The 21,604-nt window shown below is 42.2% G+C and overlaps 1 protein-coding gene and 1 pseudogene across 3 annotated transcripts; both read left to right on the plus strand.

The window, feature by feature from the left end:
- The first annotated feature begins 523 nt into the window (after positions 1–523).
- Positions 524–21,334, plus strand: RAB33B (RAB33B, member RAS oncogene family). Of its 3 annotated transcripts, none has more exons than XM_006079264.4 (3): positions 524–659; positions 905–1,172; positions 18,548–21,334. In XM_006079264.4, exons 2-3 carry the CDS (start codon positions 924–926, stop codon positions 18,986–18,988), a joined length of 690 nt encoding a protein of 229 aa, XP_006079326.2. In that variant the 5' UTR covers positions 524–659; positions 905–923; the 3' UTR covers positions 18,989–21,334. The 3 variants fall into 3 exon arrangements, with proteins under 3 accessions (XP_006079326.2, XP_006079325.2, XP_006079324.2); XM_006079263.4 differs by having other exon boundaries at positions 557–715; XM_006079262.4 differs by having other exon boundaries at positions 559–772.
- LOC123465041 lies at positions 9,380–10,031 on the plus strand (annotated as a pseudogene).
- Positions 21,335–21,604: the final 270 nt, after the last annotated feature.

The following is a 21,604-nucleotide window of genomic DNA, read 5'->3' on the forward strand; positions in this document are numbered from 1 at the left end:
AGTGGCCCTCCTGTGATCTGGGCGCGGGCCTTGGGCACCTGAGTCCCGCGGATATCGGAACATTGCTTCGGCGCCTAATGAAATTCTCCGCGCGAAGGCGGCAGGCGGCCTCGAACTCCGGCCTGCTCACTGACAGCCCTGCTCCAGCCAAGACACAAGTTCCGCGCGGCCGGAGCTCGCCTCTAAGGGTTTCCCGCTCCCAAGGCGTGGGCTTCTGGCGGCGCCCAGCGCCCCTCAGCCCCGGTCGCTGTCTCATCTCCCGCGATCCCGAGAGTCCGGAGGGAGCAGTGAACGCGGAGTCGGCCCCCAGTTGCAAGCCGAGGGGACCCGCCTCCACTTCCAAGTCCGGGGAGCCCAAACGGGAAGCCAAGGACAGCGTCGGACCTTCCGGAGACCTCACACGTCCCCGTAGGGCCCACGCCAGCGTCGAAGCGGCTCTCCCGCCCTCTCGCGAGAGAGTGCCTGGTGGTACCTCCTTCCTTTCAGCTTTCTCTCCCCGCCCCCAGAGTGCTCGCGCGGCTTCCTCCCGGGGGCGGGAGCCTTGGACGTGGCGGGGCCGGGCCAGCCAGGGTGCCGGGCCCGAGGCGGTCTGCTCGGCTTCTCAGCAGCCGGCCTTCCGCGCCACCGACAAGACCCCGACAGGCCCAGTGCCTTCGCAGGTAGACGGGCCCCGGCCTGACTGACGCTGCGGTGGAGCCGTAGGCCGGGCGGAAGGGTCAGCGAGCCTGGGCTGGTGGGCACCACACCTGCGCGGGCGGAGGCCGGCAGGAAGGTGCGCACGCGCGCTGCCTGCGGGAGGGCGGTGGCTCCGGGGACGCTGAGCAGCGAAACCCACGGGCTGGGCGCGCTGGGTGGCGGTGGCGTAATCTCGCAGCTTCTCAGGGTCTCCTTCCCTCCGCCTCAGTTTGGGGCGGGTCAGGAGAATGGCTTCGGACATAGAGTCGTCGCTCGAGGCGAGCTTCTCATCCAGCGGTGCAGTGTCAGGGGGCTCAGGGTTTCTGCCACCGGCTCGCTCCCGCATCTTCAAGATAATCGTGATTGGCGACTCCAATGTGGGCAAGACGTGCCTGACCTACCGCTTCTGCGCCGGCCGCTTCCCCGACCGCACCGAGGCTACGATCGGGGTGGATTTCCGAGAACGAGCGGTGGAGATTGATGGGGAGCGTATCAAGGTGAGCGGATGGGAGACTCGGGAGGAAGGTTATCCCGGGATGACACGTGTGCCAACCCCTTCGTGGGTTAATTGCTGGGGCCCGGTGTAGGGCGTGCGCTTCATCTTTTCTCACGCTGATGTGAAGACGGGAGTTGGAGATTGGAAGGATTTGTATATAGCAAACTTGTAAGGCAGTGTTTCTCAAACTTTATTGTGCATGAGATCTACCTGGGTTTGTTTGTTTGTTTTTCCCCAAGTAAAGATTCTGATTTGGTCAGGTCTGCGGTGTTGCACATCAGCTAGTCAGTGGAGCACACATCGAGTAGCAAGCGTGTAGGATTGACTTATGAGCCGGGTTCTCACGTGTTGGGAGTTAGTGAAGTAAGGCCAGAGGAAATATAGTGAAATTTCTCAGGCATGGGAATTTCATTTAGTAAATATTATTTGTTAAACATTCATTTGAACACTGCCCTAGGTTTTGTGGAAGTAAAACCCCCGTTGCCTTTGAGGAAGTACCTAGGTATTCTCTTGCATGCAGTTTTGTTACAGTAGTTTCCAGATGACACTGAGTTGTTTAGAAAATTATGTTTTCCTGTTGAAACATTCTGTAGTTTGTACTTGGTTCCTCAGTGGGTTGCCACATTCTTGGTGCCACCCTCTTTTAAGTCTTAAGTCTTACTGGTGGCTCCTGAGACTGGAGAACACAGTAAAAGTGGAGAAGGTAGTAAGCTCAGGGCCAAGCCTGGGATTCTCAGGGATTGAAATGGAAACATTGGAGAATAAGGCATCAGTGACCAGACTGAGGCACCTTAGACACACTTCTTCACTCTGACTGATGTTCAGCCACCTGCTGATACAATCCCTTAAAACAGGTGGACTCGAGGAACTACTCTGCCTTCCTTATACTGTGTTTATTTATTTATTTATTTTTTGCTTTAAATTAGGATGTTCATCTTTACCTCAGTCCACTGTGGGGGGAAAAAAAATAGGCTCACTTCATTCCCACACCCACATTCTTCAGACATGAACAATTTAGTTTTTGGTTCCCCAATCTAGGGGCTTCCCCGGTGGTGCTAGTGGTAAAGAACCCACCTGCCAATGAAGGAGACATAATGAGAGTTGGGATCGATCCCTGTGTCAGGAAGAGCCCCTAGAGAAGGACATGGCAACCCACTCCAGTATTCATGCCTAGAGAATCCCATGGACTGAGCAGCCTGGTGGGCTACAGTCCATGGGGTCACAAAGAGTCTGACACGACTGAAGCGGTGTAGCATAGCATAGCAGAATCTCTGGCCCATCTCCCCACCCCCAAAGGGGCTTTACTACCAATGATAGTAAAGGAGAAATAGGGTTGAAAAGGCATCAGTCCTCTGTAGGCCCTTTTGCCTATTAATCTTAGCTTTAATTTTTCATTGTCCCATTCAAGCTGGGAATGGTGGTCTTTTGGATGCACTGTATTAGGGAGTTAAGAAAGATCTGCATACATTGCAAAGAAAAGGGTAGAATAAAAGGCTGACTATTTTCCATCAGAATTAAGTTAGGCCCAGGAACCTCTGGGGGAGGAAAATAATAGGATTTCTGAGGTTAGAGGGGGAGTTTGTTTGGCAGAAGGAGTTCTGAGAGAAATTGCCTGGGTTTTGAAGCCCAGTTGGCCTGGCTCAAATCTGAACCTATGAAAGGGCTACGTGTCCTTCGTAGGGAGATCAGCATTACCTAGTTTTCAGTATAAAGTCTCACATCCCAGGAACCGTCTCAGTCTTAGGCGAATTGGTGTGGTTGGCTAGTCTGGTGGTTAGGCAGTTTCTTTAATCTTTCAGAGTCTATTTTTCTCATCTGAAAAATTGGGATCATAGTACCCCATCAGGCTCACATGAGGGTTAGATGAGAACAGATAGAAGGTACTTGGCTCAGAGTCAGTGATCTTGAGAAGATTCTTCTCCCCTGGTGGTTTAACATCATGATTTCTCTTTGGCACCATCAATTCTGTGATTGCACAACCAGAGTGAAACAGAGATAGACTAGGGCATAGGCAGACAGCTGAAGGGAAGGTGAAAGTGAAAGTGAAAATGAAGTCACTCAGTTGTGTCTGACTCTTTGCAATCCGTGGACTGTAGCCAACCAAGCTCCTCCATCAATGGGATTCTCTAGGCAAGAATACTGGAGTGGGTTGCCATTTCCTTCTCCAGGGAATCTTCCCAACCCAGGGATTGAACCCAGGTCTCCCGCATTGCAGGCAGACGCTTTAATCTCTGAGCCACCAGGGAAGCCCAATGGAAGCAGGATAGTAACAAAGTAGAGGAACTGGAGGCAGGCGAGGAGCTGGGGTTCAGTGACCCTTTACCTGCCTCCAGGTTGCCATTTATACTTTAGATCACAGATGAATCAGGTGCAAATTTAAGAGAGACTTACAGCATATTAAACATATGAACTATGTCCAGTGTGTGACATCGAAGGCTTAGCTTTCAAGATTGGTGCCGGCGGTGATAAGTGAAGCAGAACCTCAGATGGGATGAATCTGGGAGCACAGAGTTGATCCTTCTGGTTGAGAGGAGCAAGGAGAAAACATTTTTCTCTGTGATTGTCCTTCCTGAGCTTTAGCCTGACCTCATATGTTGATAGGGCCCCTGAGTTGGTATCCTAGTTGGTAGAGAGGCTGGATTTCTTTTTCTTCTCTCTAAGGCCTTATCTGTTGACTTGTACTTCCAACTGTAAGACTTGAGAGGTTTTTATTGTGGTCAAAAAGATTACAGAGATTTCTGTAATAGAAAAAGATATGAGTATTTTGGTGGGGGAAAAGTTTAAGGTGTTTTTTTGGTGTCTTAAAAAAAATAAAGTGATATAGAACAGCTTTATTCCATATATTGCTGCTGCTTTTTTGTTAACCTATATTATGTTTTAAGTGCTGCTGAGATGTTCATATTATCTCTTTGGAGCATTGTAAGCCTAACCTGAAACGACATTTCTTCTAACTTTTCATCTTGAAGTGAAAGCTGGAAAGCTCTGTTACTTTATTATTTATTAGTAAGTAGACATTATTTTTACATGTTTGGTAAAAGTGAGAGGTTGTGTTAAATGTTTTGTGGACTTTTGTGTAAATTGTTCAGAAAGCGTATCTTATAGCAGTACTGTTTCAGAATCACTTAAAATGTTTTATAAAATGTGATAAAGTCTGTTTGCTATTCTGTTCTTAAGTACTATATATGTATAATGGAAAGTGTAAAATCTTGTTTGGAGAATTTTGAAAGTTGGATAAAATTATATAGTTAATTCCTTAAATAAAAATACATTTGGTATTTAAATCAAGGTATTTAATCCTTATGCTCCTTCTGTCTCTGTGTATCCTCACCATGGAAGCTATTTTCCCTTCATATCAGCACGTGACAATGTCAGACACCAACAGAATCATTAAAACCTAGTGTTGGATTTGATCTCTGTCTCTCACTAGGGATCCTCAGTTCCTATTTGAATATTGGGATAGCTTACCTGTCATTTGTAGTGAATGAGATTTTACATGTTAAATGCAAGATGTTAATATTAACTAGAGAAAAATAATCAGGGCCTCTCCCTCCATAGGTAAAACAAACATTTAATGAGTAAACGTTTAATGGAAAGAAGACATTTTGTTAGACAAAAATAATTATGATACAGTGCAGGAATCAGCAAACCATGCTTGAGGGCTAACTACGGCCTGCTGCCTGGTTTTTTAATTTATTTTTCTGTTTTTTTTTTTTTTTTTAAGTGAAATATGGTTGATATACAATATTATGTTAGTTTCAAGGGTCCTACATGGTCATTTGCTATTTGCATACATTATGAAATGATCACCACTGTAAGTCCAGAAACCGTCTGTGCCCTGCCGTCTGTTTCTCTGTGGCCTGCAAGCTGAGTTTTACATTTGCAGATGACTGGGGAAAAAAGAACCAAAAGAATAAGATTTCATGACAAGTGAAGGTTACATGAAATTTAAATTTCAGTGTCCATAAATAATAAAGTTGTATTGAAACACAACCTGGCTCATTTGTTTATATATTGTGCTTGCTTTTGCACCACAGTGGCTGAGTTGAGTAGTTGTGACAGAGACCGTTAGGACTGTGAAGCCTTAGATACTTAGTACTCTGACCCTTTACAGGAAAAGTTTGCTGACCCTGATACACTGCATAGATGATTTGCTGTCCTACATAGGGATAAAATTTATATACCTAAAAAGATGATTGAGGGCAGGAGGAGAAGGGGGCAACAGAGGATGAGATGATTGGATAGCATCATTGACTCACTGGACATGAGCAAACTCTGGGAGATAGCAAAGGACAGGGAAGCCTCGTGTGCTGCAGTCCATGGGGTCCCAAAGAGTTGGACACGACTGAGGGACTGAACAACAACCACAACAGAAAGATGACTAGCAAAACCAGGCAGTAGGTGACTGCCAAGTTATTTTTGGATGTTAGTGGAGGGCTCATTCTCACTGGAAGGATATTTTGATGAGTAACATTAGCAGGATGCTCCAGCAGGATTAAAGGTTCCTCTGGAAAAGTGGCAAGTGAGAAGAATTGCATAGGTGTTGGTAGCAACATTTCTGAAGAGTTTCTGAACAGCTAGAATCTAGATTTCATTTTGTATGTGTGCTAAAAAGTCCAAGTGTTTTAGGAAGATAAATGGGGCAGCTATTGAGGATGAATCCTGAGTGAGCCTGATTCTTCCCCTTGATGAACTGGTTTTCTGTCTGCATGCTTTCCTCTAGTAGACTCTTGACTTTGGGTATCACTTCTATGAAGATAACTTCCAAAGCTTTGTTTGGCCCAGCCCTCACTCCTCATCTGTCCCTCTGTGTTCCCTATTGTTTTGTCTGCTAAGTCTGCTAAGTCGCTTCAGTCGTGTCGGACTCTGTGTGACCGGATAGACGACAGCCTACCTGGGATTCTCCAGGCAAGAACACTGGAGTGGGTTGCCATTTCCTTCTCCAATGCATGAAAGTGAAAAGTCAAAGTGAAGTTGCTCAGTCATGTCTGACCCTCAGCGACCCCATGGACTGCAGCCTTCCAGGCTCCTCCATCCATGGGATTTTCTAGGCAAGAGTACTGGAGTGGGGTGCCATCGCCTTCTCCGCTATTGTTTTGTAGACATGGCTATTTGGATAAGCCCTTCCTCACCTCAAAATTCTGAGGTGGGTTCGTCTTTCCTCTCAAATCTGCCTCTTCTGTTGCTCCTCTATGTGACCTACACGGTCCAGATGTTGTCCTCCTCATCCCAGAGGCCTCACCATTCTCCTTTGCTCCCTAAATCCAGTTAGTTTTCTACATGGATGATTTCTCTCATCCATTCTTCTTTCAAAATCTTAGTTCATTTTTTTCACTCCCTATACAATGGAATACTCCTCAGCCATAAAAAGGAACAAAATTGTGCCATTTGCTGAGACGTGGATGGACCTGAAGACTGTCATACAGTATGAAGTAAGTCAGAAAGAGAAAAACAAATAACATATATTAACACATATATGTGGAATCCAGAAAAATGGTACAGATGAACCTATATGCAAAGCAGATGGGGATTTATTATGCTCTGCTCTATTGTAGCAGTTCAACTCATCTCCCAACTCCAGCCCTCAATTAATTTGTTGTATACATTCTTGCCAAAATGCCAGATTAATGTTGCTCTTTAGGGAGAGTAATCTCCCCTGCCTCAGATGCCCAGAGTAGTTCTCCATTGTATTGTAAAAAGTTCCAACTTTTAAAATTAACATAAGACCTTCCTTCTCTTGCTCCAGACTGCTTTTCTAACTTAACTCCCCCCACCATTAATTCCCTTTGAGTACCCTATGGTCCAGCCAGTTATTTGCTTATCCCTATGTTTTCCTGTTGCATTTCCCACTCTTTGCCTGGAATAACCTCCCTTTCCATATTTCACCACGTGTAATTCTTCCTGATTTCACCTCAGTGTGTCTCTGTCAGGAGTCTCCCTACCTCTCATTCTCCTTTCTATTTCTTCTTTCTCTCAGCTTCCTTTAGCACCTTACCTGTTTTTAAATCTCTGCTGTTTGTACTATATGTGTGTCTGCCTCCTTTATTAGGTCTTACTCAGTTTTATTCAGGACAGAGTCCATGTCTGATAATTCCATAGACATTTTCCGGAGTCCAGCTCAGTTCTAAACTATATAGGGTTCAGATAAGTGTTGCATATATTGGAAACGGGAGATCAGTTGGTAGCCTGCTCCAGAAATCCAGAATTGGGGTGATGAGGGAAGCTAATGGAAAGAAACAGATGACACAAGAAATATTTTGATGATAAAGCCAAAAGGCTTCAGTAACTGGCTTTTTGTGAAGAGGAGGAGGAGGACTCAGATGGCTGAGGTTGTGGATCTGATTGACTGAAGGTAGATCGCATAGAGTCGGACACGACTGACTCGACTTAGCAGCAGCAGCAGCAGCAGGTAGTATCTTTAGTAGGGATAAGGAATATAGACTTCCCTGGTGGGCTCAGACGGTAAAGCGTCTGCCTACAATGTGGGAGACCTGGGTTCAATCCCTGGGTCAGGAAGATCTCCTGGAGAAGGAAATGGCAACCCTCTCCAGTATTCTTGCCTGGAAAACCCCATGGACGGAGGAGCCTGATAGGCTACAGTCCACGGGGTCCCAAAGAGTCGGACATGACTGAGTGACTTCACTTTCATGGAAAATTGATTTTTGAGAGGCTCTGTAAAAAAAATTTTGTGTTAATCATTTCTTTGTTGAGGTGGTGTTATATTCAAATGGAAATGTTGGATTGGCAGCTAGAAGTGTGGAACTGGAGGAAATAATCATGACTATGAAGATGAAGTTGGGGAGCATAGGTAGATAAAGACAAAATGCCCAGTGTAGTTAACATGCTTAGAGAGTGGACTAGAACTTGGCTTCAGAGTGTAATGAAGAGGATATACCATGAATGCTGAACCCAAATAGAAATCAGATTATTTACCCTTCTCCATTGTTTTGCCTTAATCTTTATTAAAAGTAATCCAATGTTTATAAGTCAAAGAATATTTTATTTTATAAGACATCTTACACCTTACCTAACTAGAATTAAATTGAGAATTCATCTTAGAAGTGGTGATGGTGCAGTATTATAAAGTAATTAGCCTCCAATTAAAATTTAAAACAATTAAAAAAAAAAGTGGTGATGGTGGTTAGCAAGATACCAAATTGGTCCTCTTCATTTGATTTGCACTGGAATTCAGTGAATGGGAGTATTCACAGTTGGGGTGCCCTAAAAAGGAATCTTAATCTATGACTCCTTAGCTCAGAAAACTGGGATATTTGAGTCTGGAGTGGTTTGGTCTTGAGTCCTGTATGGTATAAGCAGTCTCCATTTTCACAGACCCAAGCCATTCCACTATCTGAAGGATCTCTGGAACCAGGCCAGAGCTCCCATTGTTCTTCCAGCCTGATCAGAAGCCTGTGATTCTTACAGCTCTTCTTTGAAAAGTAGCAACATTGGTGTTTGTACTCAGATGTGAGATGGGATGGAATTATTAATTTTCCAGGGATCTTTCATCAGTAGTTAAGATCTTTTGTTTTAGAGTCTGTGTCAGATTTCTGTACTCAAATTAGCTTAAGCAAAATGAGATTTTTTTTTCCCCCCACATAGCTGAAAACTCAGAAGAAAGTACTTCTTTTTCTGTCAGTTCTAACACCAGTACTAAAATGGAGACTCAGAGATTCTGCTTGGGGACTGTGACATATGCCCATCCCCAAACTGTGGTGGTGACATGGGTGTGGGGCTGGGTCACGTGCCTGGCTGGGGGTCCATGTGAACTGAAGGCAGGGGAGGGGTGGTTCCCCAAGGAAAATGAGGTGCTATTAACAGTAGCCGGTGAAGAGCCAACTCACTGGAAAAGACCCTGATGGTGGGAAAGGTTGAGGGCAGGAGAAGAAGGCGAAGCAGGATGAGGTGGTTGGATGGCATCACTGACTCAAAAGACATGAGTTTGAGCAAAGATGGTGAAGAACAGGGAAGCCTGGTGTACTACAGTCCACGGGTCGCAGAGAGTTGGACATAAAGACTGAAAAGCAAACAACAATAAACAGAATTGGGGTTGTATGCTAGACTGGGAAAACCAACACTCATCTGTAATAGAGTCCCTCAGCCCAGATTTAAATCCTGGCTGTTAAGACCGTGGTAGTACAGCTCTTTCAACCATCTTGGAACCTGTGGAGGCCTGCTGGGAACAGGACTTCTAGCACAGCTCTTAATAATATGTCTGGAAGACTATGATCCAAGGCCAGATTTGCCGGCTGTAAGCAGGGTCTCCGGACCCAGAGGGATCATACAGCCCTTTGTAAAATTGAAGATGTTTGTGCTCAAGATGAAACTGAAGTCTGTCTAGGCAAGAGATGTACTTATGTGTACAAAGCAAAAACAACGTAACTTCTGGTGGAAAACCTAAGAAAAGCAGAGTTATGTGGGGAAAGGTAAGTGGCTCTTGTGGAAACAGTGGCATGGCTTGTATCAAATTCTGAAGCAACCTTCCTGTTAAGGTCATTGCATGCAGAATCCCTGTGATGCCATCAAGGATTTAAATTTATCGAACAGAAAGTAAAAGTGTGGATTTGTTTAAAAAAAAAAAAAAAGGCTTTGTAGCATAACTGAATCACTGTGGTGTACACCTGAAACTAATACAATTTTGTAAACCAATTAAACTGTAAACTGTACTTCAATTAAAAAAAAAGACTTCATAGTCTCTTTGTGTCCTCAGGTGAGTTACACAGCCTTAGTAAACCTCAAATTGCTCATCTGCAAGTTTGAGTAATTGTTACATTCAGTTCAGTTCAGTTCAGTTGCTCAGTCATGTCCGACTCTTTGTGACCCCATGAATCGCAGCACGCCAGGCCTCCCTGTCCATCACCAACTCCCGGAGTTCACTCAGACTCATGTCCATTGAGTCAGTGATGCCATCCAGCCATCTCATCCTCTGTCATCCCCTTCTCCTCCTGCTCCTAATCCCTCCCAGCATCAGGGTCTTTTCCAATGAGTCAACTCTTTGCATGAGGTGGCCAAAGTACTGGAGTTTCAGCTTCAGCATCATTCCCTCCAAAGAAATCCCAGGACTGATCTCCTTCAGAATGGACTGGTTGGCTCTCCTTGCAGTCCGAGGGACTCTCAAGAGTCTTCTCCAACACCACAGTTCAAAAGCATCAATTCTTCGGCACTCAGCCTTCTTCACAGTCCAACTCTCACATCCATACATGACCACAGGAAAAACCATAGCCTTGACTAGACAGACCTTTGTTGGCAAAGTAATGTCTCTGCTTGATTAAATAAGATAGTGCTTGTAAAGGACTTAGCATAGTGCCTGGAACATGCTTGGGCTGTGCAAACCCCAAGTAAATATGAGTAGTTTAAGTTCAGTTCAGCTGCTCAGTCGTGTCTGACTCTTTGCAACCTCATGGACTCCAGCACGCCAGGCTTCCCTGTCAATCACCAACTGACGGCGCTTGCTCAGACTCATGTCTGTCGAGTTGGTGATGCCATCCAACCATCCCATCCTCTGTTGTTCCCTTCTTCTCCTGCCTTCAATCTTTCGCAGCATCAGGGTCTTTTCCAGTGAGTCAGTTCTTCACATCAGGTGGCTAAAGTATTGGAGCTTCAACTTCAGCATCAGTCCTTCCAGTGAATATTCAGGACTGATTTCCTTTAGGATTGACTGGTTTAATCTCGTTGCGGTCCAAGGGACTCCCAAGAGTCTTCTCCAACACCGCAGTTCAAAAGCATCAATTCTTTGAGTGAACACTAATACCTTCGGGAGAGATGGTAATAATGGAAAATGCATAAATAAACAGAGAAAGAATAGGGAGGGAAGATAGCTAAGATTGCTGTTTCCAAATTATGTGTATTCTTTACTCTTAAGACCACAGCTAATGAAAAGAAAAGAAGATGAGCTCATTATGTTACGTAAATTAGCCCTGATTTTAAGGTTAAAACAGGCTTTTGAAAAGGTGAATGACTGGATCAAGGTCCCACAAATTGGTGGCTGGGCTGGAATTTACAGCCCAGCTCTTGCTTCCTTTCTCTCCTTGCTGACTTCCTATCTCTTGCATTATGCTATAATTAAATTCTTCCTTTAAAGTATTTCTAGTCACACAAAATGTGTCACTTCTCCTTGTTAGGGAAGCTAAAATTTATTTTTAAAATTTGCCATGTGGATCTATATGTCAGATGCACATATTACTACTCTGTACAGTATGCTAAAAGGAAAAAGAGTTCTGTTACAGTGTTACTAATACTAGTTATGATGTTGATTTACATCATCAAGTTATTAATAGAAGCTTTTATGTAATCATCAGATGATCTCTCATATAGGCTGCTTAGAAGCAAAAATAATAAAAATGTGTTCTTTGAAAGAACAGTTCCATGCTTAGTCACTCAGTTGTGTCTTACTCTTTGCGACCCCATGGACTGTATAGCCTGCCAGGCTCCACTGTCCTTGGGAATTCTCCAGGCAAGAATACTGGAGGGGGTTGCCATGCCCTCCTCTGGGGGAATCTTCCTGCATTGCAGGCAGATTCTTTATCATCTGAGCCAAGACTGGGTAGCCTGTCCCTTCTCCAGGGGATCTTCCTGACCCAGGAATCAAACCGGGGTCCCTTGCATTGCAGGCGGATTCTTTACTAGCTGAAAGTGAAGGTCACTCAGTCGTGTCCGATTTTGCGACCCCATGGACTATATAGTGCATGGAATTCCCCAGGCTAGAATACGGGAGTGGGTAGCCTTTCCCTTCTCCAGGGGATCTTCCCAACCCAGGTATCGAACCCAGGTCTCCTGCATTGTGGGCAGATTCTTTACCAGTTGAGCCCCAAGGGAAGCCCAAGAATACTGGAGTGGATAGCCTATCCCTTCTCCAGCAGATCTTCCAAGTCAGGAATCAAACTGGGGTCTCCTGCATTGCAGGCGGATTCTTTACCAACTGAGCTGTTACCAGCTGAGCTACAATAAAAATGTGGTCTTTGAAAGAATAGGGGAAGAGGGAATTTGATAGCTGATCAAAGAAAGAAAGATCATTTGGGCTAATACTGTATCTTCTTTAGTCAAGCAAAAAAGTATTAAATCAGTTTGCCAGATCATTTCTCATTTTGGTAATAAAACTACTAAAAAGAGCTTTCACGAATAGTAAGAAACTTCTCTTAAGATTTAGCAAACAGGTTGCCATTTGTATTGGAACTTGATACTTGGATTTAAAGTAGGGATTCATGAAATATTTTTAAAGTATATTTTATGTTGTCTTTATAGTGTCTCAAATGGGAGAATATCTTGTAAAAGCACCTTTGAGCCATTCTCTTTCCTAAGATATTAGGTATTAAATTGGGAAAAATTGCTCTGAAAACACTTCCTAACTTAACATCTGCCAGACAAAAGCATGTCACTTGCTTAGTTTCCAAAATGTCATTTTCTCTTCTTTTCTAAGCATTGTGAACCACTGCACTCAGGGCTAAACCTAGAGATTTTCCTAGGTTATCATAGGTTTGTTCCCCATTGGCCCACTGGGGAGCTGTATCTGCCTCTCTTTCAGTGATAGTTCTCTCTACCTTCGTGGCTGACAGTTTTTATCAGTTGTGCTGTCCTGCCTTTGCCGAGGCTCTTGGCCCTCACCTCAGTGCAGACCTGAGAGGCAGCAGACAGCCTAAGTGTGTCCTAGGCTTTCACTTGTTCTAGTAATTCAGTGAGTGAAATTTTGAAGCTTCCTTTTATTTTATTTTTATTTTTTTAAAAATTTTATTTTATTTTTAAACTTTACATAATTGTATTAGTTTAGCCAAATATCAAAATGAATCCGCCACAGGTATACATGTGTTCCCCATCCTGAACCCTCCTCCCTCCTCCCTCCCCATACCATCCCTCTGGGTCGTCCCAGTGCACCAGCCCCAAGCATCCAGTATCGTGCATCGAACCTGGACTGGCAACTCGTTTCATACATGATATTTTACATGTTTCAATGCCATTCTCCCAAATCTTCCCACCCTCTCCCTCTCCCACAGAGTCCATAAGACTGTTCTATACATCAGTGTCTCTTTTGCTGTCTCGTACACAGGGTTATTGTTACCCTCTTTCTAAATTCCATATATATGCGTTGGTATACTGTATTGGTGTTTTTCTTTCTGGCTTACTTCACTCTGTATAATAGGCTCCAGTTTCATCCACCTCATTAGAACTGATTCAAATGTATTCTTTTTAATGGCTGAGTAATACTCCATTGTGTATATGTACCATAGCTTTCTTATCCATTCATCTGCTGATGGACATCTAGGTTGTGAAGCTTCCTTTTCAATTCAGTTGACCCTCTGTATCTATGGGAGAATATTTGGGGAAAAAAAATTCCCTAAAGCAAAACTTGAATTTGTCCACTGCTGGCAACTGTTTACATAGTATTTACATTGCATTAGGTATTATAAGTAATTTAGCGATGACTTAAAGTATACAGATGTAAGTTAAAGGCAAATACGATGCCATTTTATGTAAAGGACTTGAGCATCCGTGGATTTTGGTGTTAGATTTTGGTGGGGGTTCCTGGAACCAATCCCCCATGGATACTGAGAAACAGCGGTATTTCTTTGTAAGTGACTCACTAACATAGTATATACTTTTAAGGCTCTCCGGTAAAGTGTGAGATATTATTATCCCATACTTCTTGTTTCCTGGAAGTCTTGATATGATCAGAATGTTTTGAGTAAGATTGATGGGAGGAGGCTTATTGTTGAGTCAATCCTAGCTTAAACAAACAGTTTTCTTAAGGCTGAATATACTCATCATCACCACTTGCATTTATTGAGGATTTTCACAGTTCTTTGAGACAGGTCTAAATTCTGCATGATTTTTTTTTTTTTTACTTTAGTTTGTTAAAACAAATGTATGTTTGTTACGGAAAACGGAAAAGTAGAAATAAAGGGGGAAATTTGCCTTAAATGCAACCATTTAAAAAATTACTTTTAACTGGAGGATAATTGTTTTACAGTATTGTGTTTTTTTCTGCCTTTTATCAGTATGAAACAGCCATAGGTAATATATATGCCCCCTCCCTCTTGAACCTCCCTCCCACCTCCCACCCCATCCCCCTCTCTAGGTTGTCACAGTGTACTAGGCTGAGCTCCCTGCACTATACATTGACTTCCCACTAGCTCTCTGTCTCACACGTGGTAATGTATATATTTCAGTATATTTCAATCCTGCTCTCCCAATTCCTCCCACCCTCTCCTTCCCCTGCATGGTCTATTCTCTACAAAAGACAACCATTGTTCATGTTTTGGTCTGTTACCTTCTTGTGTACTTTTAATTTTTTTAACTTAAATATGTCCTCTGCTTAAAACATTATAAATCATTATTCTTCATCGATGAAATGAATTTTGAATACTTGAGCTGGGAAAACATTATTAAAAGAGGAAGAAGTCAGTTCCAGTTCTTTGGACAGCTTTTATGTAGACCATCCAAATTATTCCCAAAATATCTTTCTGAATGTTAAAGATAGTTTGAAGTGGGATTTTTTTTTTTTCATTCTAAAAAACTGAGATATTTAAGATTTGTGCTTTGAAAATAGACCATTCAGTAGTTTTTAGTGTATTCACAAGCCTGTGTCACATCATCACTTATGAATTCCAGAACATCTCACCAGAAAGAAACCACTTACCCATTATCAGTCACTCCTCATTCTTCCCATTCCCTCGGACCCTGGCAACCACGAATCTGTTTACTCTCTCTGGAGACTTGCCTTATAGTGGACGTATCATACACATGGAATCTTATGACGTGTGGTCTTTTGTGTCTGGCTTCTTCATCCATGTTGTAGCATGTGTCGATATTTCATTCCTTTTTATGGCTGAATAATGTTCCATTATATGGATATATATTTTATTTGCCCATTCATAAGTTGGTGGGTATTTGGATTGCTTCCACCTTTTGAAAGTTCAACATGTTGGTCGCTCAGTTGTGTCCGACTCTTAGCAACCCCATGGACTGAAACCTGCCAGGCTTCTCTGTCCATGGAATTCTCCAGGCAGGAATACTGGAGCAGGTTGCCATTCCCTTCTCCAGGGGATTTTTCCAACCCAGGGATTGAGCCAGGGTCTCCTGCATTGCAGGTGGATTCTTTACCAGTATAGTGTAAACATAACTTTTATACATGTAGGAATAAAAAATTCAGTAGGAAACCAAAAAATTAATGTGACTTGCTTTATTGTGATATTTGCTTTATTGCAGTGGTCTGGAACTGAATCTGCAATATCTCCAGGATATGCCTTATATTATATTTCTACCTTGAACAAACTTAGACTTAGGAAGAAAGGGAGACTATTTCAAAAATGGATACACATGGACTAAGAGGAGCTACCATAAAAAAAAAAAAGGATGAAAAAAAATCAGAACTGAAAAATTAAGATAGCCTGAGAGTGGTGATCAATATTTCCATCTCTAACTACATGTTTAAAGTGTATTCATTAATTCATTACATTTTAATTAAGCACTTACTGCCATGTTTCAGCACTTCCTCTTTTATATACTACTTACTTTGGGGGCCATCTACAGTATCCCCTCAGTTTTCCTCTCCTTTGGTATTGCTTTCAGTTCACTCACTCAGTCATGTCTGACTCTTTGCCATTCCATGGACTGCAGAATGCTGGGCTTCCCTATCCATCACCAACTCCTGGAGCTTTCTCAAACTCATATCCATAGAGTCGGTGATGCCATCCAACCATCTCATCCTCTGTTGTCCCCTTCTCCTTCTGCCCTCAATCTTTCCCAACATCAGGGTCTTTTCTAATGAGTCAGTTCTTCCCATCAGGTAGCCAAAGTATTGGAGTTTCAGCTTCAACATCAGTCCTTCCAATGAATATTCAGGACTGATTTCCTTTAGGATTGACTGGTTGGATCTCCTTGCAGTCCAAGGGCCTCTCAAGAGTCTTCTCCAACACCACAGTTCAAAAGCATCAATTCTTCGGTGCTCAGCTTTCTTCACAGTCCAACTCTCACATCCATACATGACCACTGGAAAAACCATAGCTTTGATTAGATGGAGCTTTGTTAATCTGCTTTTTAATCTGCTGTCTAGGTTGATCATACCTTTTCTTCTAAGGAGCAAGCGTCTTTTAATTTCATGACTGCAGTCCCCATCTGCAGTGATTTTGGAGCCCGAGAAAATAAAGTCTGCCCGTTTCCATTGTTTTCCCATCTATTTCCCATGAAGTGATGGGACCAGATGCCATGATCTTAGTTTTTTGAATGTTGAGTTTTAAGCCAGCTTTTTCACTCTTCTCTTTCACTTTCATCAAGAGGCTCTTTAGTTCTGCTTTGCTTTCTGCCCTGAGGGTGGTGTCATCTGCATATCTGAGATTATTGATATTCTCTATAGAAGTCATCTATTTAGGCTTCCATACTCGGAGTATCTATAAATAATACAAATCTTTCAGTTAAAAATTATCTAGGGGACTTCTCTGGTGGCAGAGTGGATAAGAATCCTCCAGCCAGTGCTGGAGATACAGGTTCGATCCCTGGTGCTGGAAGATCCTACGTGGGTCAGAGCAGCTAAGCCCATGTGCCGCAATTACTGAAGCCCGCTTACCTAGAGCCCATGCTCCGCAACAAGAAGCCCCCACTTGCTGAAACTAGAGAAAGCCCATGTGTAATGATAACCCAGCACAACCAAAAATTAAAAAAAAAAAAAAGCTATCTGAGCATCTCTGTCCCTGGTCTTTTCCATTGTGATTAGTACTCTCATCATTTAATATTTCTCAGGAACTAAGCAGAGACACAATAAATTCCATGTTTGAAGAGAATCATAACACATGACTTGTATTTAGCTTTAGATATCATTCCCCACCACCACCCCGTATTTCCATTGGGAGGTATTGGAATATTTTTATTGGTAGAGATGTTTAGGTAGATGGTAGAGATGTTTAGAATAGATAAGTGATTTCCTAGTCATTTAAATTTTTTAAAAGGGGCCTGGATTTTGTCAGATGTATATATATGTTAGACAAGGCTGTGGTCCTAGTGTGATCAGATTGGCTAGTTTTCTGTGATTATGGTTTCAGTGTGTCTGCCCTCTGATGCCCTCTTGCAGCACCTACCTTCTTACTTGGGTTTCTCTTACCTTGGACGTGGAGTATCTCTTCACGGCTGCTCCAGCAAAGTGCAGCCCCTGCTCCTTACCTTAGACGAGGGGTATCTCCTCACCGCCGCCCCTCCTGACCTTGAATGTGGAATAGCTCCTCTAGGCCCTTCTGCGCCCGCGCAGCCACCGCTCCTTGGACGTGGGGTTGCTCCTCCCAGCCGCTGCCCCTGGCCTCGGGCGGGGGGCAGCTCCTCTCGGCTGCTCCTGCGCTGTCTCAGCCTGGTACTCTCGGCTGCCGCCCGTGACCTCGGACGTGGGGTAACTCCTCTTAACCGCCGCCCCTCGGGCATGGGGTCCTCCCGGCTTCTGCCCCTGACCTCGGGCGTGGGGTAGCTCCTCTCGGCTGCGCTCTGTGCGCTGTCGCAGCCACCCGCGCTGTGTCTAGTCAAGGCTATGGTTTTTCCTGTGGTCATGTATGGATGTGAGAGTTGGACTGTGAAGAAAGCTGAGCGCCGAAGAATTGATGCTTTTGAACTGTGGTGTTGGAGAAGACTCTTGAGAGTCCCTTGGACCGCAAGGAGAGCCAACCAGTCCATTCTGAAGGAGATCAGCCCTGGGATTTCTTTGGAAGCAATGATGGTAAAGCTGAAACTCCAGTACTTTGGCCACCTCATGCGAAGAGTTGACTCATCGGAAAAGAGTCTGATGCTGGGAGGGATTGGGGGCAGGAGGAGAAGGGGACGACAAGGGTGAGATGGCTGGATGGCATCACTGACTCCATGGACGTGAATCTGGGTGAACTCCGGGAGTTGGTGATGGACAGGGAGGCCTGATGTGCTACGATTCATAGGGTCGCAAAGAGTCAGACACGACTGAGCGACTGAACTGAACTGATATATATATTCATGTGGGGGCTAGACCTCATGACTTTTCACATCTATCCTAATTCTACTATTTTAAATTACATGAGTGAAAGGCAGGGAAGGGCATATTGAATTTGTGGAAATTAGACACTTGTTTTTAATATCTGATATCTGTTTCTTTTAGCATTTTAAAATCAATTTTTGAGGTATGATTTTTCCAAACAAACTTGACTTACTGAATTCAAGTGCTAAACTGAAGTACTTGTTCTGACACTTGTGTTAATCATGAAGTGACTGGACTAGTATCATGACATTTAAATCACATAAATAACACCAAAAGGGCACTTTAGAAGGGAGCAAAGGAGTATAAGTGAAGAAGCACAAAGGGCCATGCAAAGGTAGTGAAATTTTTCTATGTGTGTAACTGGATGAAATTTTGAGTTTTTCTCTTCTTTTTTCCACTTTCAGATCCAGTTATGGGACACGGCGGGACAAGAACGGTTCAGAAAAAGCATGGTCCAGCACTACTACAGAAACGTGCACGCTGTGGTCTTCGTGTATGATATGACCAACATGGCGAGTTTCCACAGCCTGCCGTCTTGGATAGAAGAATGCAAACAGCATTTGTTAGCCACCGATATACCACGGATTCTTGTTGGAAATAAATGTGACTTGAGAAGTGCCATTCAGGTACCCACAGACTTGGCACAAAAGTTTGCTGACACACACAGTATGCCTTTGTTTGAAACCTCTGCTAAAAACCCCAATGATAATGACCATGTGGAAGCTATATTTATGACCTTGGCTCATAAGCTTAAGAGCCACAAACCCTTAATGCTTAGTCAACCCCCTGATAACGGAATTACCCTGAAGCTTGAACCAAAGCCTGCAATGACATGCTGGTGCTAAATCACAGTCTTTATTACAGTATCTAATATTGACTAAAGAAATACTTCTGAAGTATGACAGTGATAAGTCATAGAATTTAATCTCAGATACAATGGATCATCCTGACACGTTACTGTTTATCATTGTTATGCTTATTTTTGTATTTTGTGTCTACTTAATCAAGTTTGTCACTGTGACACCACAAGGAAAAAGTTTTCAGGTGGGGTTGAAATGAAGCAATATTAGGATGAATCAGAACGTCTTTGCATTGAGAGCTCAAGGAGGAGGCTTCATATGAGAGCATAATGGGATTTTTAAGAGTCAGTGGTTGTTTAATCCTGTGTTCCTGAAATTGAAAAAAATATATTAAGGGTTTAGGACACTTACTGGTATGTCCTTTGAATAGGAAGTATTCTCAATAGGATAAAAACTGGTATTTGCCTCTCCATAGAGTTCTTTCTTTGTATTGTTAGTATATTAACTGCATTATTATTGGTACATTTTAAGAGCCAAGACTTCAGATCTGGTGGCAGAAGACCTAGAATGTTTTCTGGTTCTCAGCCCAGAAAGAATGACTTTCCCAACAGTCCTAGATGTTTGATCTTTGTAATCAGTGTCAGTCAGGTCTATAAAAATATCATTGGTAGTTTTAAAAAGAGTAATTCTACAAAATATACAGAAGTAAATCAGATTATAATGCAAATGAAATGATGTCATAAGGTGCTTTATACTTTACTTTGATATATTTAAATAGTAAAAACGAACTGAAAGATTTGAGAAGTTACAGTTTAGGGGAAATAAGTGGACGTGGCTCCTGGCCGCCACAAGAGACCTTCCAACCCCTGGCTTTCAGTCATTTCAAGCTGTGTGTCTGACATAGGATCTCATGCGCCCCCCATCCCCAGTCAACTTGACGCCTAAATGCATTCATCCTCTCTTCCATTTGGATTGTAACTCTGAGGGCATACCTATAATTGCTGTGAGTCTACATTTGTTTCTGTAATAGAATTGTGTCATAATCTATAATCTTTAAATTTTATGGTCACAACAAACTACTCCTCCTCGTATGAAAAATAAATTAGGTATTAAAAAATATCTAGCCAATCCCTCAGTGATGGAAGGAATATTTCAGAAAGTATTTTACCCTAAATACTTTTGTTCTGAATGTAAGACTTTGCACATAGGAAATAATAAGCTTGCATATGAAGCTATTATATGAATGGATTGTAAGCCATGAACTCTAACTGAAGTGTGCACATTCACCAATTCTGAAAGATTGCTGAATTTACCATTTTAGAGGAAATTAAGCTGAAAGGTGATTATACTTAAAATATTTTCAGAATGTGGGAAACCAATGAAATATGTGATCTAATCTAGAGTTTTTTCCTTAATCATCATGGTGGTCCTGGCTGAGTAATTTAGTTATAAAAACAAGATAATTCTATTACATAAATTAACTGAAGATAATAATTAGAGGAAATAGTTACTCTATTTTAAACACGAGACCTTAAGGAAAGAGAAATTGTCTTTGTTTTTAATGAGATTAATCCATTTTTCTTATCATGCTAGAATTAAAAGTGGTTTGACTTTATCTAAATTGATACTAATTTGTAACTATTTTTATAGCAAAACAATGACAGCTGTTACAATTGTTGTGGGTGTTGACAGTTTTTTAAAGAAGGGAATCTGTTTATTGCTTATCAAAACATTTTCTAAAGTGGGGGAAGAAAGTTTACAGACTTTCCAAGCACATTTATGTTTTTTCAGTGCTGTTTATTAATAATTTTTTAAAAAGTAATTTAACTTTATTTCTTTTTGTCAGGAGTTAGTAGTAAGTATCCTTTAAAGTTCTCTAAAAGGACTTATTTTTTCCACTTTAATATTTATTAATTTAAAAATATTTGTATCCCGTTTGTGGTGATTTGTTGTTTTAATTTTCTCGATACATGTTTTCATTTTTAAAAAGAACATACTTATCAGTTGAATGGGGATGAAGCTTTTAGATATTTTCCAAAATATTTATAAAACACTTCACCAACTATTGACAAATCACTTCCAAAATGGTGGCTGTTATTAATTTTTAAAGCACAAGTCACAAGTTTTATAACTTCTGTGTGAGTTTATTTTAACTGTGTCCTTTAGTTGAAAACTTCAGATACGTTTTGGAAAAGTCATAGTTTGGGAGAACACCAAAGGAAGCTAATCCAGGCTGTAATATAGTTCTTAATGACAGTGCTTTATCGACAGTATGTTGCTAATACATTTCTTCATGAAATCTAAACCAGAGTTAAATAATTTTGTTGTGAAATAGCATCACTGTAATTTTGCCCTCATGAAGTTCAATAAACCAGCTTTGACATAAGGAAATTGTAGCTTATTTTCTTTCTTTGGCTGAGTAGAAAATGAAACAAAAAAAAAGTTTCTTTTTTTCCCTTGGCTTCTAGGTAATGTGTAATATACTAAACAAACAAAAACACTCATTTGAAAATTTATTTGGACATACATTCAAGGTTAAAGAAGGTTTCAGGTAAAAACCCTAAATTTTAAAATGAGCTGATAGGGTAGCTTTTTTATTTGTGAGGTTGAGTAGTCCCCCTTGTTTAAGAACAAACACTTCAGTGCAATTGGCAGGTACCA

This window comes from Bubalus bubalis, chromosome 17 (assembly GCF_019923935.1).
Source record: "Bubalus bubalis isolate 160015118507 breed Murrah chromosome 17, NDDB_SH_1, whole genome shotgun sequence".
Classification (NCBI taxonomy): Eukaryota; Metazoa; Chordata; class Mammalia; order Artiodactyla; family Bovidae; genus Bubalus; species Bubalus bubalis.

Bases quoted from the DNA above. Each gene is read 5' to 3' on its own strand.
- RAB33B (XM_006079264.4), top strand. From the start codon at position 924: ATGGCTTCGGACATAGAGTCGTCGCTCGAGGCGAGCTTCTCATCCAGC. The intron at 1,173-18,547 runs GTGAGCGGATGG...TTCCACTTTCAG, and splicing joins TTGATGGGGAGCGTATCAAG to ATCCAGTTATGGGACACGGC.